This window comes from Patagioenas fasciata, chromosome 28 (assembly GCF_037038585.1).
Source record: "Patagioenas fasciata isolate bPatFas1 chromosome 28, bPatFas1.hap1, whole genome shotgun sequence".
Classification (NCBI taxonomy): Eukaryota; Metazoa; Chordata; class Aves; order Columbiformes; family Columbidae; genus Patagioenas; species Patagioenas fasciata.
Window position 1 is genome coordinate 4,454,574 of NC_092547.1, and position 10,690 is coordinate 4,465,263.

The 10,690-nt window shown below is 57.5% G+C and overlaps 1 protein-coding gene across 1 annotated transcript; it reads right to left on the bottom strand.

Moving 5' to 3' along the window:
- Positions 1-4,215: 4,215 nt before the first annotated feature.
- Positions 4,216-9,832, bottom strand: NEUROD4 (neuronal differentiation 4). The gene is made up of 2 exons (XM_065859027.2): positions 9,601-9,832; positions 4,216-6,772 (listed from the first exon to the last, which is right to left on the bottom strand). Exon 2 carries the CDS (start codon positions 6,761-6,763, stop codon positions 5,768-5,770), a length of 996 nt encoding a protein of 331 aa, XP_065715099.2. The 5' UTR covers positions 6,764-6,772; positions 9,601-9,832; the 3' UTR covers positions 4,216-5,767.
- Between the last annotated feature and the right edge of the window lie 858 nt (positions 9,833-10,690).

Below are 10,690 nucleotides of genomic sequence, written 5' to 3' on the forward strand. Positions count from 1 at the left end.
GAAGCAGCAGCTTGAACTCATGGAAAGAAGAACCAGGTCCTGAAGGGTGCAGACATCCAAGTGATGGGTTGGTTTGCAACACGCAGTGTGAGCCTGAGGATCACAGCTTTGCACAAGCCAAATTTAACCCTCGATGCATGGTGGGTGCAGGCAGTGTCCTGGTACATCCTGGTGTCCCCACAATGCCACCACATTGATCCCCTTGAGACCACGCGCAGCTCCTCTCCCACCGGCCCACACTAATCAGCAAGAAAGTTAGTTGCCAAAATCTGATGTTCCCCAAGGGGGAAAAGACGATTAACTCAAGAATCAACAGTCTGACATTTCGGCTTAGTGGGAAAATCCTTGTGGTTTCCCAAGCTGGGCACATTAGGAGCTCAGTGGCTCATGGTGTTATCAGATTACAAACAATATCAGAATTACAGCTTTTAAATCTGGGCTTTACAAAGACTTAGCAATTATACAGCACTGTGGAAACCAGGGCGACGTGGACCCTTTGGAGTGAAGAGTTGGTCCCAACGGTCGTTTTCCCAAGGTAAGCTGGGGAGTCCCCTCCATGGACACCACCACTGTTGACCAAACCGTGTGTCCAACTGGTGCTGGACACCCCAACCGCAACCATGGGGATGCCTCACGTTGGATGGGACCAAGCTCCTTCCCTTGGGGTCTTCTCCAGCTACCCAGGGATGATGGTGTAGGAGGTTTCTCCCAGCTGGCACATTTAGCTCTGTTGGTCGTTCTTCACCCTGTTCATTCCCCAGCTGAGTTTCTTCCTTCCAGCATCCTTAAAAATAGAGTCTTGGTCTTCATCCAGATCCCCTACGGATTTGCTGCGGGTCCCCAAGAGGATCTGGTTCTGCCATCTGAGGTGACTTCCATGTAGATCTAGATGGAGAACCTGGTGGAGTTAAAGCAAAGCTTTGGAAGCCCAAGAGCCATCTGGAGGTGTCTCTGCTCTGCATCCCAAAGCAACCCTCGCCCAACAAGACTGGAGCTGGAGCACGAGGAGCCAATTGATCATTGGGGGTTCCTGATGGCTCCAGCCTCCTTGGTCCTTCCTCCAGGAGAAGGAGCATCCTCCAACCTCAGCTGGGTCATTGTGTGGCGAGTGGGGAGTTTTTAACAAGGGCTCCTTTGTCCTACCTGCTAATTAGTCTAGATTAGGCTACATAAGTGCAGTTGATGGACTCAACTTGCAGGGCTCCCGGGCACCAGGTTGTCCTTGCTGTTTCTGTGGGTCCTCACCAGGGCTGGTGAGATGTGGCGTTGTCATCCAAGGGCCCAGACCTGCCCGTCCTGTCCCCCCCACCAGCTGTGGGACCACATCCCAGGTTGCCCAGGGCAGTGGTGGAGTCACCATCCCTGGAGGGTTGGACAGACGGACATGAGGTTCTCAGGGACATGGGGCAGTGCTGGGGGTGGAGAACGATTGGACTCGATGATCTTGAGGGGCTTTTCCAACCAAAATGTGATTCCCTGTTGACTCCCAGGCTGCACTGGGGAGCAATGATTGCGCCAGTTCTCAGCTCCTCAGCAGTGCCAGACCCCCGTGTCCTGCAGACATACAGGGGATTTAAACAACCCCGAGTACCAACCGGCGGAGCCAGGACCCCGGAACAGATGAGAGACCCCTCACCCTGCTGCACACACACACATGGGGATGTCCCCTCGCGTCCCAGGGCCAGCTGTGCTCTCGCCGGGGGCCAGCGCAGCAGCAGGGCAGCGTTTGCCCCGCCTGGCACAGCTCCCTGCCCTCTTGGCACAGGCTGGAGCTGCTGGAAGGGACGATTCCCCAGCTGTCGGGCGCACACACGCCCGGGGGACTTGGCACCACGCTGGGCTTGGCCACCGGCCAGCGAGCCAAGGGCTGGGGGGGCCGGGGGCACAGCTGGACCCTGGGCACCAGCGGGCAGCCGGCCACTGGCCTCATCCCGCTGCTCCCAGAGCGTTGCTGTGTGTGCACAGCCATGCTGTGCGGACATGCAGGAAAGGGGCTCTCAGTTCCACAGGCTGCAATAACCCCCAGCCCACCGTGCAGAGCAGGGCAGGGAAAGAGCCAGCCCCAGGTGGGTGCATCCCCAGGTAACAATATCCACAGGTAGAAGCATCTCTGGGAGGGTGCATCCCCAGGTAATTGCATTCTCACGTATGTTCATCCCCAGGTAGGTGCATCCTCAGGTAGGCACATCCCCAGGTAGATAAATCTCCAGGTGAAAGGATCCCTGGGTAGGTGGATCCCCAAGTAAAAGCATCCGTGGGTAGGTGCATCCCTGGATAGGTGCATCCCCAGGTGGGTGCACCCAGAGATCGTTGCATCCCCAGGTAGGTGCATCCACAGATAGGTGCATCCCCAAATAGATGCATCCCCAGGTAAGTGCATCCCCAGGTAGGTTCATCCCCAGGTAGCTGCATCCCCAGGTAGGTGCATCCCCAGGTGGTTGCACCCAGAGATAGGTGCGTCCCCAGGTAGGAGCATCCCCAGATAAGTGAATCCCCAGGTAGGTTCATCCCCAGGTAAGTGCATCCCCAGGTAAGTTCATCCCCAGGTAGGTGCATCCCCGGGTAGGTGCACCCTCAGGTAGATGCATCCCCAGGTAGCTGCATCCCCAGATAGGTGCATCCCCAGGTGGGTGCACCCACAGATGGGTGTATCCCCAGGTAGGAGCATCCCCAGGTAGGTGCATCCTCAGGTATGTGCATTCCCAGGTAGAAGCATCCCCAGGTAGGTGCATCCTCAGGTAAGTGCATTCCCAGGTAGATGCATTCCCAGATAGAAGCATCCCCAGGTAGGTGCATCCTCAGGTAAGTGCATTCCCAGGTAGATGCATCCCCAGGTAGGTGCATCCTCAGGTAAGTGCATTCCCAGGTAGATGCATCCCCAGGTAGGTGCATCCTCAGGTAAGTGCATTCCCAGGTAGATGCATCCCCAGGTAGGAGCATCCCCAGGTAAGTGTATCCCCAGGTAGGTGCATCCCCAGGTAGGTGCATCCCCAGGTGGGTGCATCCCCAGATAGATGCATCCCCAGGTAGGAGCATCCCCAGGTAAGTGCATCTCCAGGTAGGATCATCCCCAGGTAAGTGGATCCCCACGTAGGTTCATCCCCAGGTAGGTTCATCCCCAGGTAGGTTCATCCCCAGGTAGGTGCATCCTCAGGTAAGTGCATCCCCAGGTAGATGCATTCCCAGGTAGGTGCATCCTCATGTAGGTGCATTCCAAGCCCACTCCCAAACCAAACGATCCCCCCTTGCTCAGGGGACACACAAGCTCTCCTCTCCTCTCCTCCTGCCCAGCTCACTCCCCCCGTGCCCCTCAGCCCCGTCCCCGCTTGGGCCCGCAGGGTCTCCCCCAGCCCTTTGCAGCGCGGCTGCAGCTGCAGGTCCCCCCAGAGAGCCCCCGGTGCTCGCTCCACGTGCCAGGCACAGCTTGCGGGGACGCGGTGCTCGGCAGCTCCCACCGGGCTCCCGGCAGCAGCCGGCGCGCGGGGCGGGGGACGGCGAGGCACCGCGTCGTGCGAGGACACGTGGAGCACGGGGTCCCGCGTCAGGGGCCGTGGGGAGGTCTCAGCAGCAGCCAGAAGCTGTTCGGGGCTTTTAGCGCAGCTGGGAAATAAGGACTCAAGGGCCTGGTCACGATGGTTACAACAAGGTGAAGTCAGGACGCCGGTGTCCCCTGTGCCGTCCAAGCAGGGCACGTCCTGGTGCCTCTGCATGGCCAAGCCAACCCATGTGTGTGCCTGTTTGCACGTGCACACCTCCGTGTGTGCATTGGTGCATTGCTCACAAGCGTGTGCACACGCAGACCTGTGCAGGAGAGTACATTGGCACATGTGTGTGCCAGCGTGTACGTGTGCAAAGGGTTGTCTGTGCACGTGATGTTGGTGTGTGCACAGCCATGCAGGTGCACACACACGTGTGTGACATGCAGGGAAGGTTGAGGTTGGATTTTGGGGACAATTTCTTCCCCAAAGGGCTGTGGGGCATTGAACAGGCTGCCCAGGGCAGTGCTGGAGTCACCATCCCTGGAGGGTTGGACAGACGGACATGAGGTTCTCAGGACATGGGGTGGCACCAGGAGTGGGGAACGGGTGGACTCAATGATCTAAAAGGTCGGGGATCCCAGCTGGACCCCAGCACGGGGGTAACTTCAGATCCTTTGGTTGCCCCTCACCACCACCACGCTGAAAACCACAGAAAAGGAGACAAGAGCCCTGCGGCGATGCTGCTTGAAACAAGACCACAACTTTATTTAAGCTAAAAACCCAGTTCTGTTCTCTTTACAAAAGGATAAGCATCTGTTCTCAGTACAAAAGAAAAGCCCCCGAGCCCCAGGGACTGGGCAGGGAGCTCCGAAGCTCAAGTCATTTCCAAATTCCCGACTCTATACAAAACACCTCTGCAAACCATGGAGGTTTGGCCAGCAGGACATCAAAAATAGTTGCCTGGATTTTCTTGAAAACAAAAATATTTGCATAGCCTTTGGAAATTATTGCTCTTCTAGAAATACAAGGGATGAGTTGGGAGCTGCTGGGCACAAGCAGCCTCCAAAAATCCAAGAAATGGCCATGTTAAATATGGAGTTCGACATTAAATATGTAACCTCTTGGTTAAATACTTGGTTTCCATCACCAGAAAGTAGAGCACGAGGGCAGGAAGCAAATAAATTAAATAAATAATGGCTAATAAATAGTCCTGGAGCAACAGCACTGCAAGAACCACACGTCTCCACAAAGCTAACTCCACCTAAGGACCTGGAAGTCAACTGGGAAATGAGGAGGTTATTCAGCACGTTCCACATCTCATGTAAAATGGAAGGAAATAAATTAGACCCCCCCACGCGCACGTAGTAAATAATAAATAAAACAGGAAATTAAGACACGCTTCTTTTTTCCGGGATGTCTGCAGGACACGGATGGTGATGAGCAACGCTACAAACCGTAAGAAGATGTGGTCCAAGCCAGGAGCAAAGGTTTGGCTGAGAACTCCTCATCCAGCAGGGACATGGGTGCTCTGGAAGGTCAGCTGTCCCTTAATGAGATTCCAGGATCCACGATAACCTCATGCTGGTTGTAGATTACGGATGAGTCTGAGGCTCAGAGGAGGACAGGAGGAACCATCATGAGAAGCTCTGAGCCCAGCTGGACCATGCTGTCCCTGGATGATAGGGTGGCAGCAAAGAAAACGTTCTCCATGGGCCAGGAAGCGTCAAGGAGGAGCAACCATACTGGTCTTCTGCAAATGGTCTAGATCATTCCCACCTTTTCCATCACAGAATACCATGAACCCATTGGAGTGTGTGGAACCGGTCATCCCAAGGAGCACGAGGGGCTTGTCCATCCCCAATGTGAGGCAGAGGTGTGCCCACACCTCCCACCCCAAGGACGGAGGAGAAGGAGCCGTAACATCTTGGCAATGGCCGACCCCAAGTGCTGGAGTGCGTTCAGGAGGAAAGTCCTGTAGGTTGAAGCCGCCTTCATGAGCATCTCTGGGGGAGAGGGAGGAGGAGGCAATGGCTCAGCTCTTGGTTGAAGGAAGGGTTCACATGGCTCCTGGGGACAGTTTCGATGTCAACAAGGTGGCACCAGCGCAGACGTGTTGGGAGAGGACAGGAGGGACGGCTGAACCTTCCACAACAACGTCCTGCAGCGATGCTCAGAAGTCTCTCACCCCACAGCGATACCCTCGCTCCAGTTGTGTCCGTTCTAGAAACATCTCCACGACGCGGCCGAACTTCTCTCTGTGTCAAGAATTTGGGTCTAACTCTGCTTTGCTACTCGTTGAAGATGGCGTTGAGCTGAGGCCCGGCCACGTGGTGTGGGTAGGACTCGTAGCTCATGTCTATGGGGATCTCATAGCGGGGCACTGTGGTCTGGAAGTGGGAGGCATGTCCGTGTGCTCCAGCCAGGCTGACCGAGGGATAGTGGGCCATGAAGGTGTAGGACTTCTCCAGGTCTGGAGAACCATCTTGCTTCAAGGAGAAGTTCCCGCTGATGCTCAGGGGTGGCGTCAGGGGACCCTCGTAGGGGGGAGTGGTGCAGTCAGAGGGGTGGTTTCCAAAGGAAGCGTCCACCAAGCTCTTGAAGGTCGGTGGCTTCAAATGCAGCAGATGCGTCTCCATGGTCCCGTAGGGTGGGCTGGGGAGCCCCGGGGACTGGTAGGTGAAGGGGTGGCTGGAGATGGCTGATTCGCACACCGGGGACTTCTCCTCATGCTTCTCCAGGAACAAGGTCTGTGGTCCCAACTGCAGACAACCAGCCACCAGGTTGCTGGTGGGCTGGGACAAGCCCTTGCAGAGCATCTCCACAAAGCTCTTCCCTTCGGGGGTCTGCCCTGTCTCCAGCACCTCCGACAGAGCCCAGATGTAGTTTCTTGCTAGCCTCAGCGTCTCGATCTTGGACAACTTCTGAGTCTTGGAGTAGCAGGGCATCACCCTCCTGAGGTTGTCAAGAGCATCGTTCAGCCCGTGCATCCGCGTGCGCTCCCGGGCGTTGGCCTTCACCCGCCGGGCCCTGAACCGCTCCAGCCTCGCCTTGGTCATTTTCTTCTTCTTTGGTCCTCTTCTCTTGGGCTTTTCCCCATCATCCTCTTCCTCCTCTTCTTCCTCAATGCTGTCGTGCTCTTCGTTCAAGCCGGGCATCAATCCAAAAGGACCTTGCCTGCCGTCCTCGTCCTTCAGCTCATCTTTGGAGCTCAACGTGTCGTCCATCCAGGCTTGGGTGCTCACGAGCTCCGCCATCTCTTTGGGCTTGGCATATGTCTTGGTCATCTCTGATCTCTGCAACAAAGGGACAACGAGACGTCAATGAAATCCAGCAGAAGCATCACTCAACATGTTGAGGGCATTAGGAACTGAGCTCCAAATCATCTTCCAGAGACAACAACTGCTTCCAGTCCCCTAACGGTACCTATAGAATCCAAGTATCCGTCATCTATCTATCTATCTACAATAGTTTCTGCTGGTTTTTTGGGAGCCATTGGAGCCTCTCCCCAGGGCCCAGCAGCTCTTTGCCAGGGCTTCCAACAATTCCATTTTAAGGTTATTAATTTCTTCCCCAAAGGGTGATGAACAGGCTGCCCAGGGCGGTGCTGGAGTCACCATCCCTGGAGGGTTGGACAGACGGACATGAGGTTCTCAGGACATGGGGTAGTGATAGAGTTGAGGAACGGTTGGTCTTGAGGGGCTTTTCCAACCAAAATGATTCTTTGATTCTGTAATAATTCTACAAGTCCCTCCTCTCATGGCTTCAACCCTGGTTGTCACGTTGTGGGTTGCAAAAGGGAATCTGCGAGTCAAGTTCCTCTGCTCATCTGCCGCTGGGTGTTTTCCTGCCTGGGCTCTCCTAACCTGGGCACCTTTGCTTGAATCTTCCTCTGCCATAACGGCCACGGTCCCACTGCACAAAACAGCCCGAGTTTCATGTTAATCAGCCCCCCCAAATCCTGTCATCGTGCCTGACTCATTTAATAAAGCTTAGTATCTAAGCAGCTTTGCTGAAAGTGTGCTGCCCAAGCCCCGGCCCCACCGCCCCGGCCACCCCACGCAGAAAATCCCACTTTTAATATGCGTGATGGGGCTTGCGGGCTGGATTAGGGTGTTAATTGCTGCGCGCAGCCTTCGTATCCCCAGAGGACCATGTGGCCCCAATTAACTCTTTGCAGAGTCACTGGGGTCTGTCAGATGCTCGGAAATCCGGGGTCGGAGGTGGTTGAGGACCTTCCTTGGGGTGAGCGGATGGGTCTGGCTGAACCGGGTCCAAACACCTTCTGCCAGCACCCTGGTGGGACCACAGGTCTGCACCCACTTTGCAGCCCAGGAATGGCTGTAGATCTGCTCAGACCACCCCTGAGGAGGGTTCCTGACCCTCCAGCCTTGGGCACCTGTCCCCAAAGCAGCATCCCATGTCCCATCCCTGGAGACATCCCAGGCCAGGCTGGACGGGGCTCTGAGCAACTGGTGAAGATGTCCCTGCTCATGGCAGGGGTGGCACTGGGGGAGCTGGGAAGGTCCCCCCAACCCAAACCATCTATGATTCTATAATCCCTGCCCACAGCTCCAGTCCCTCCCTGGTCCAGCATCTTCTCCCCCTTCCCTGCACTTCATGGCACAGCAGTTCCGTGGGGTTCTAGAATCTTGTCTCTTTGGAAATCCAGCTGGAATTTGCAGGGGGTTTGCTCTCTTTCTCCAGAATATTGATTATTTTTTTAAAAAAGGGGATAAAAACAGACAAAGAGGGAGTTGCCTGACAAAGTCACTTTGGTAGTTTCCCAAGTAAGGAGACGGTGGGAAACCGCTTTGAAATGGAATACGTGTCCAGCCCCTTATTTTGGACACCTCTCGTTTTCAAACCTCTCCATCCCACATTGTCCAGAAGAACCACAAACAACCCCTTGCAGTAAAAGGTAATAAAACCCCTAATTTTCAAGTAGTGAAGGCTCAGCTGAATGCAGAGGGAGATGATTTCCCTTTGTGCCACCAGGCACCCAGCTCCCATCCCAAAATGACTCTGTTCAACTCCTTCTCCTTCCCTGGAGGACCAGAAACTTGGTTTCAACCCTCCACTGGTTTCCTTTCAAGGAACTCGGTGCCCCAGATGGGGACAGTTGGTCCAGGACAACCTGACCAGCCCCTGGGATGAAGACCCTGACCCTGGACAGGACCACCCAAAGCAGCAGAAACCCAGAGGGCTGAGGAGGAGGATGCAGAAGAGATACTGGCGCAAGAGCCAGGGACAAAAATGGGCAGCTGGGATGGGAATTCATAATGGAGATGGACAAGACACCCCTGAGCAGACCATGAAAATCAGGATTTACTGGAGAGCGCTGCGCCGTGTCCTGGCTGGGAACACAGGAGGATGCGGCTCAGCCGGTGCGCTCTGGCTGGGGGGCGGATGAAAAGCCCCACAGCTGCTCCAGCAGCTCCAGCATGGCCATCTGGGTGACTACAGGGACATCGGTGACACCCAGGGCTGCCCAGAGCTTCCAGTCCCACTCATGGTCCAATCCCAGTCCTACTGGGGCAGGGGAGAGGGGCGCACAGAGTTCGAGGGGAGCCCTGCAGCTTCCACACCTGGAAAAGGGGACCCCCCCGCTGGGGTCCTGACCCCGGGCAGGACTTGCTGGGGAAGGGGCTGCGCTTGCAGAGCACCGGGGTCCCCAACCCTGGGAGCGGAGCAACAAAACCCGGGGATTGGAGCAGGTTCTTCATCCCCCCATCGCCTTCATCACCTCCATCACCTCCATCCCCCGCGACAGCCGGTGTGGCCGGATCCGCTGCCAGCGGGTGCCCAGCTCCGAGGCTGGGGAGGGGGCAGAGCCCCCAGCACACGAGTCCCCCCACGACCCCGGGGCTGCGGCTCCATCCCCGACGGCTGCGGGGAGCCGGGGGTCGGCTGGGGCTCGGTGCCGCTGGTTCCATCCCGCACCCCCCCCTCGGAGGGCACAAACCCCACCCGGGACCGTGTCCCGCTGCTCCCCGGCCGGGGCAGATCCCCCCGCGTTGTCCCCGAGGGTCTCCCGGGGAACCGGCAGCACCGAGTGGCCGGGGAGCCCCGTCGGAGTGGGTGTCCCGTCGGATCACCCCCGGGGGTCCCGGTCCGCCCTTACCTGGTCACCGCAGCGTGTTCCCGCTGTCACTCGCCCGGGCACATGGTGCTGCAGCCCCGAGGGTCGCGCAGCTCCCGCGGCGGCACCGGCGGCAGCTCCGCTCCCGGCGGCTTTGAGAGCTCCGCGCTGCCGGCGGCTCCTGCCCGGCCACGGATCCCGCGTGGCTCCTCCCACGGGGGGAGGTGGCCGAGGGCGGCTCCTCCCGTCGGCCCCCCCGCCCCGGGACCCCGACGGCAACCCCGGGCATCCCTGTGTGGATGTCCCCCGGTGGGCACCCAAGTCACCGGGCATCCCTGAGCGGGCGCCTGTAGGCGAGAGTCCCTGGGTGGGTGCGCTCGGTGGGGTCCCCCTGGATGGGCACCCCTGGGTGGGCACCCTTGGATGAGCACCTTGGGATGAACATCCTGGGATGGGCATCCTAGATGGGAACCTGTGGATGGGTAACCAGATGGGTACCCCTGCATGAGCACCCCTGGACGAGCACCCCTGGGTGGGCACCCTTGGTGAGCATCCCCAGACCAGCACCCTGGTAGGAACATCCTAGGATGGGGACCCTAGATGGGTACCCCTTGATGAGCACCCCTGGATGGACACCTAAGATGGGGACCTTAGATGGGCACTCCTAGATGAGCACCCCAAAATGAGCACCTCTGGATGGGGACCCAGCATGAGCACCCCTGAATCAGCACCCCTCAGTGAGCACCCCTGGATGGGCACCACTGGATGGGGACCCTAGGTGGGCACCCCTGGATGAGCACCCATGGGTGAACATCCTTGAATCAGCATCCCTGGACCAGCACCCTTGCATGAGCACCCTGGGATGGGGACCCTAGATGAGCATCCAAAAATGGACACCTCTTGATGGGTTCTGCTGAATGGGGACCCCAGACAAGCACCCCTGGATGAGCACCCCTAGATGGGCATCTAAATATGGGCACCCCTGGATGGGGATGGGGACGCCTGCATGTGCACCCCTCGATGAACACCTCTGGATGTGCACCCCTCAGGGAGCTCCCCTGGAGGGGCACCCCCATGGTGATGCTGGGACCTTGGGTGGGGGGGTCCAGGTGCTGGGATCAGCATGGTGGGG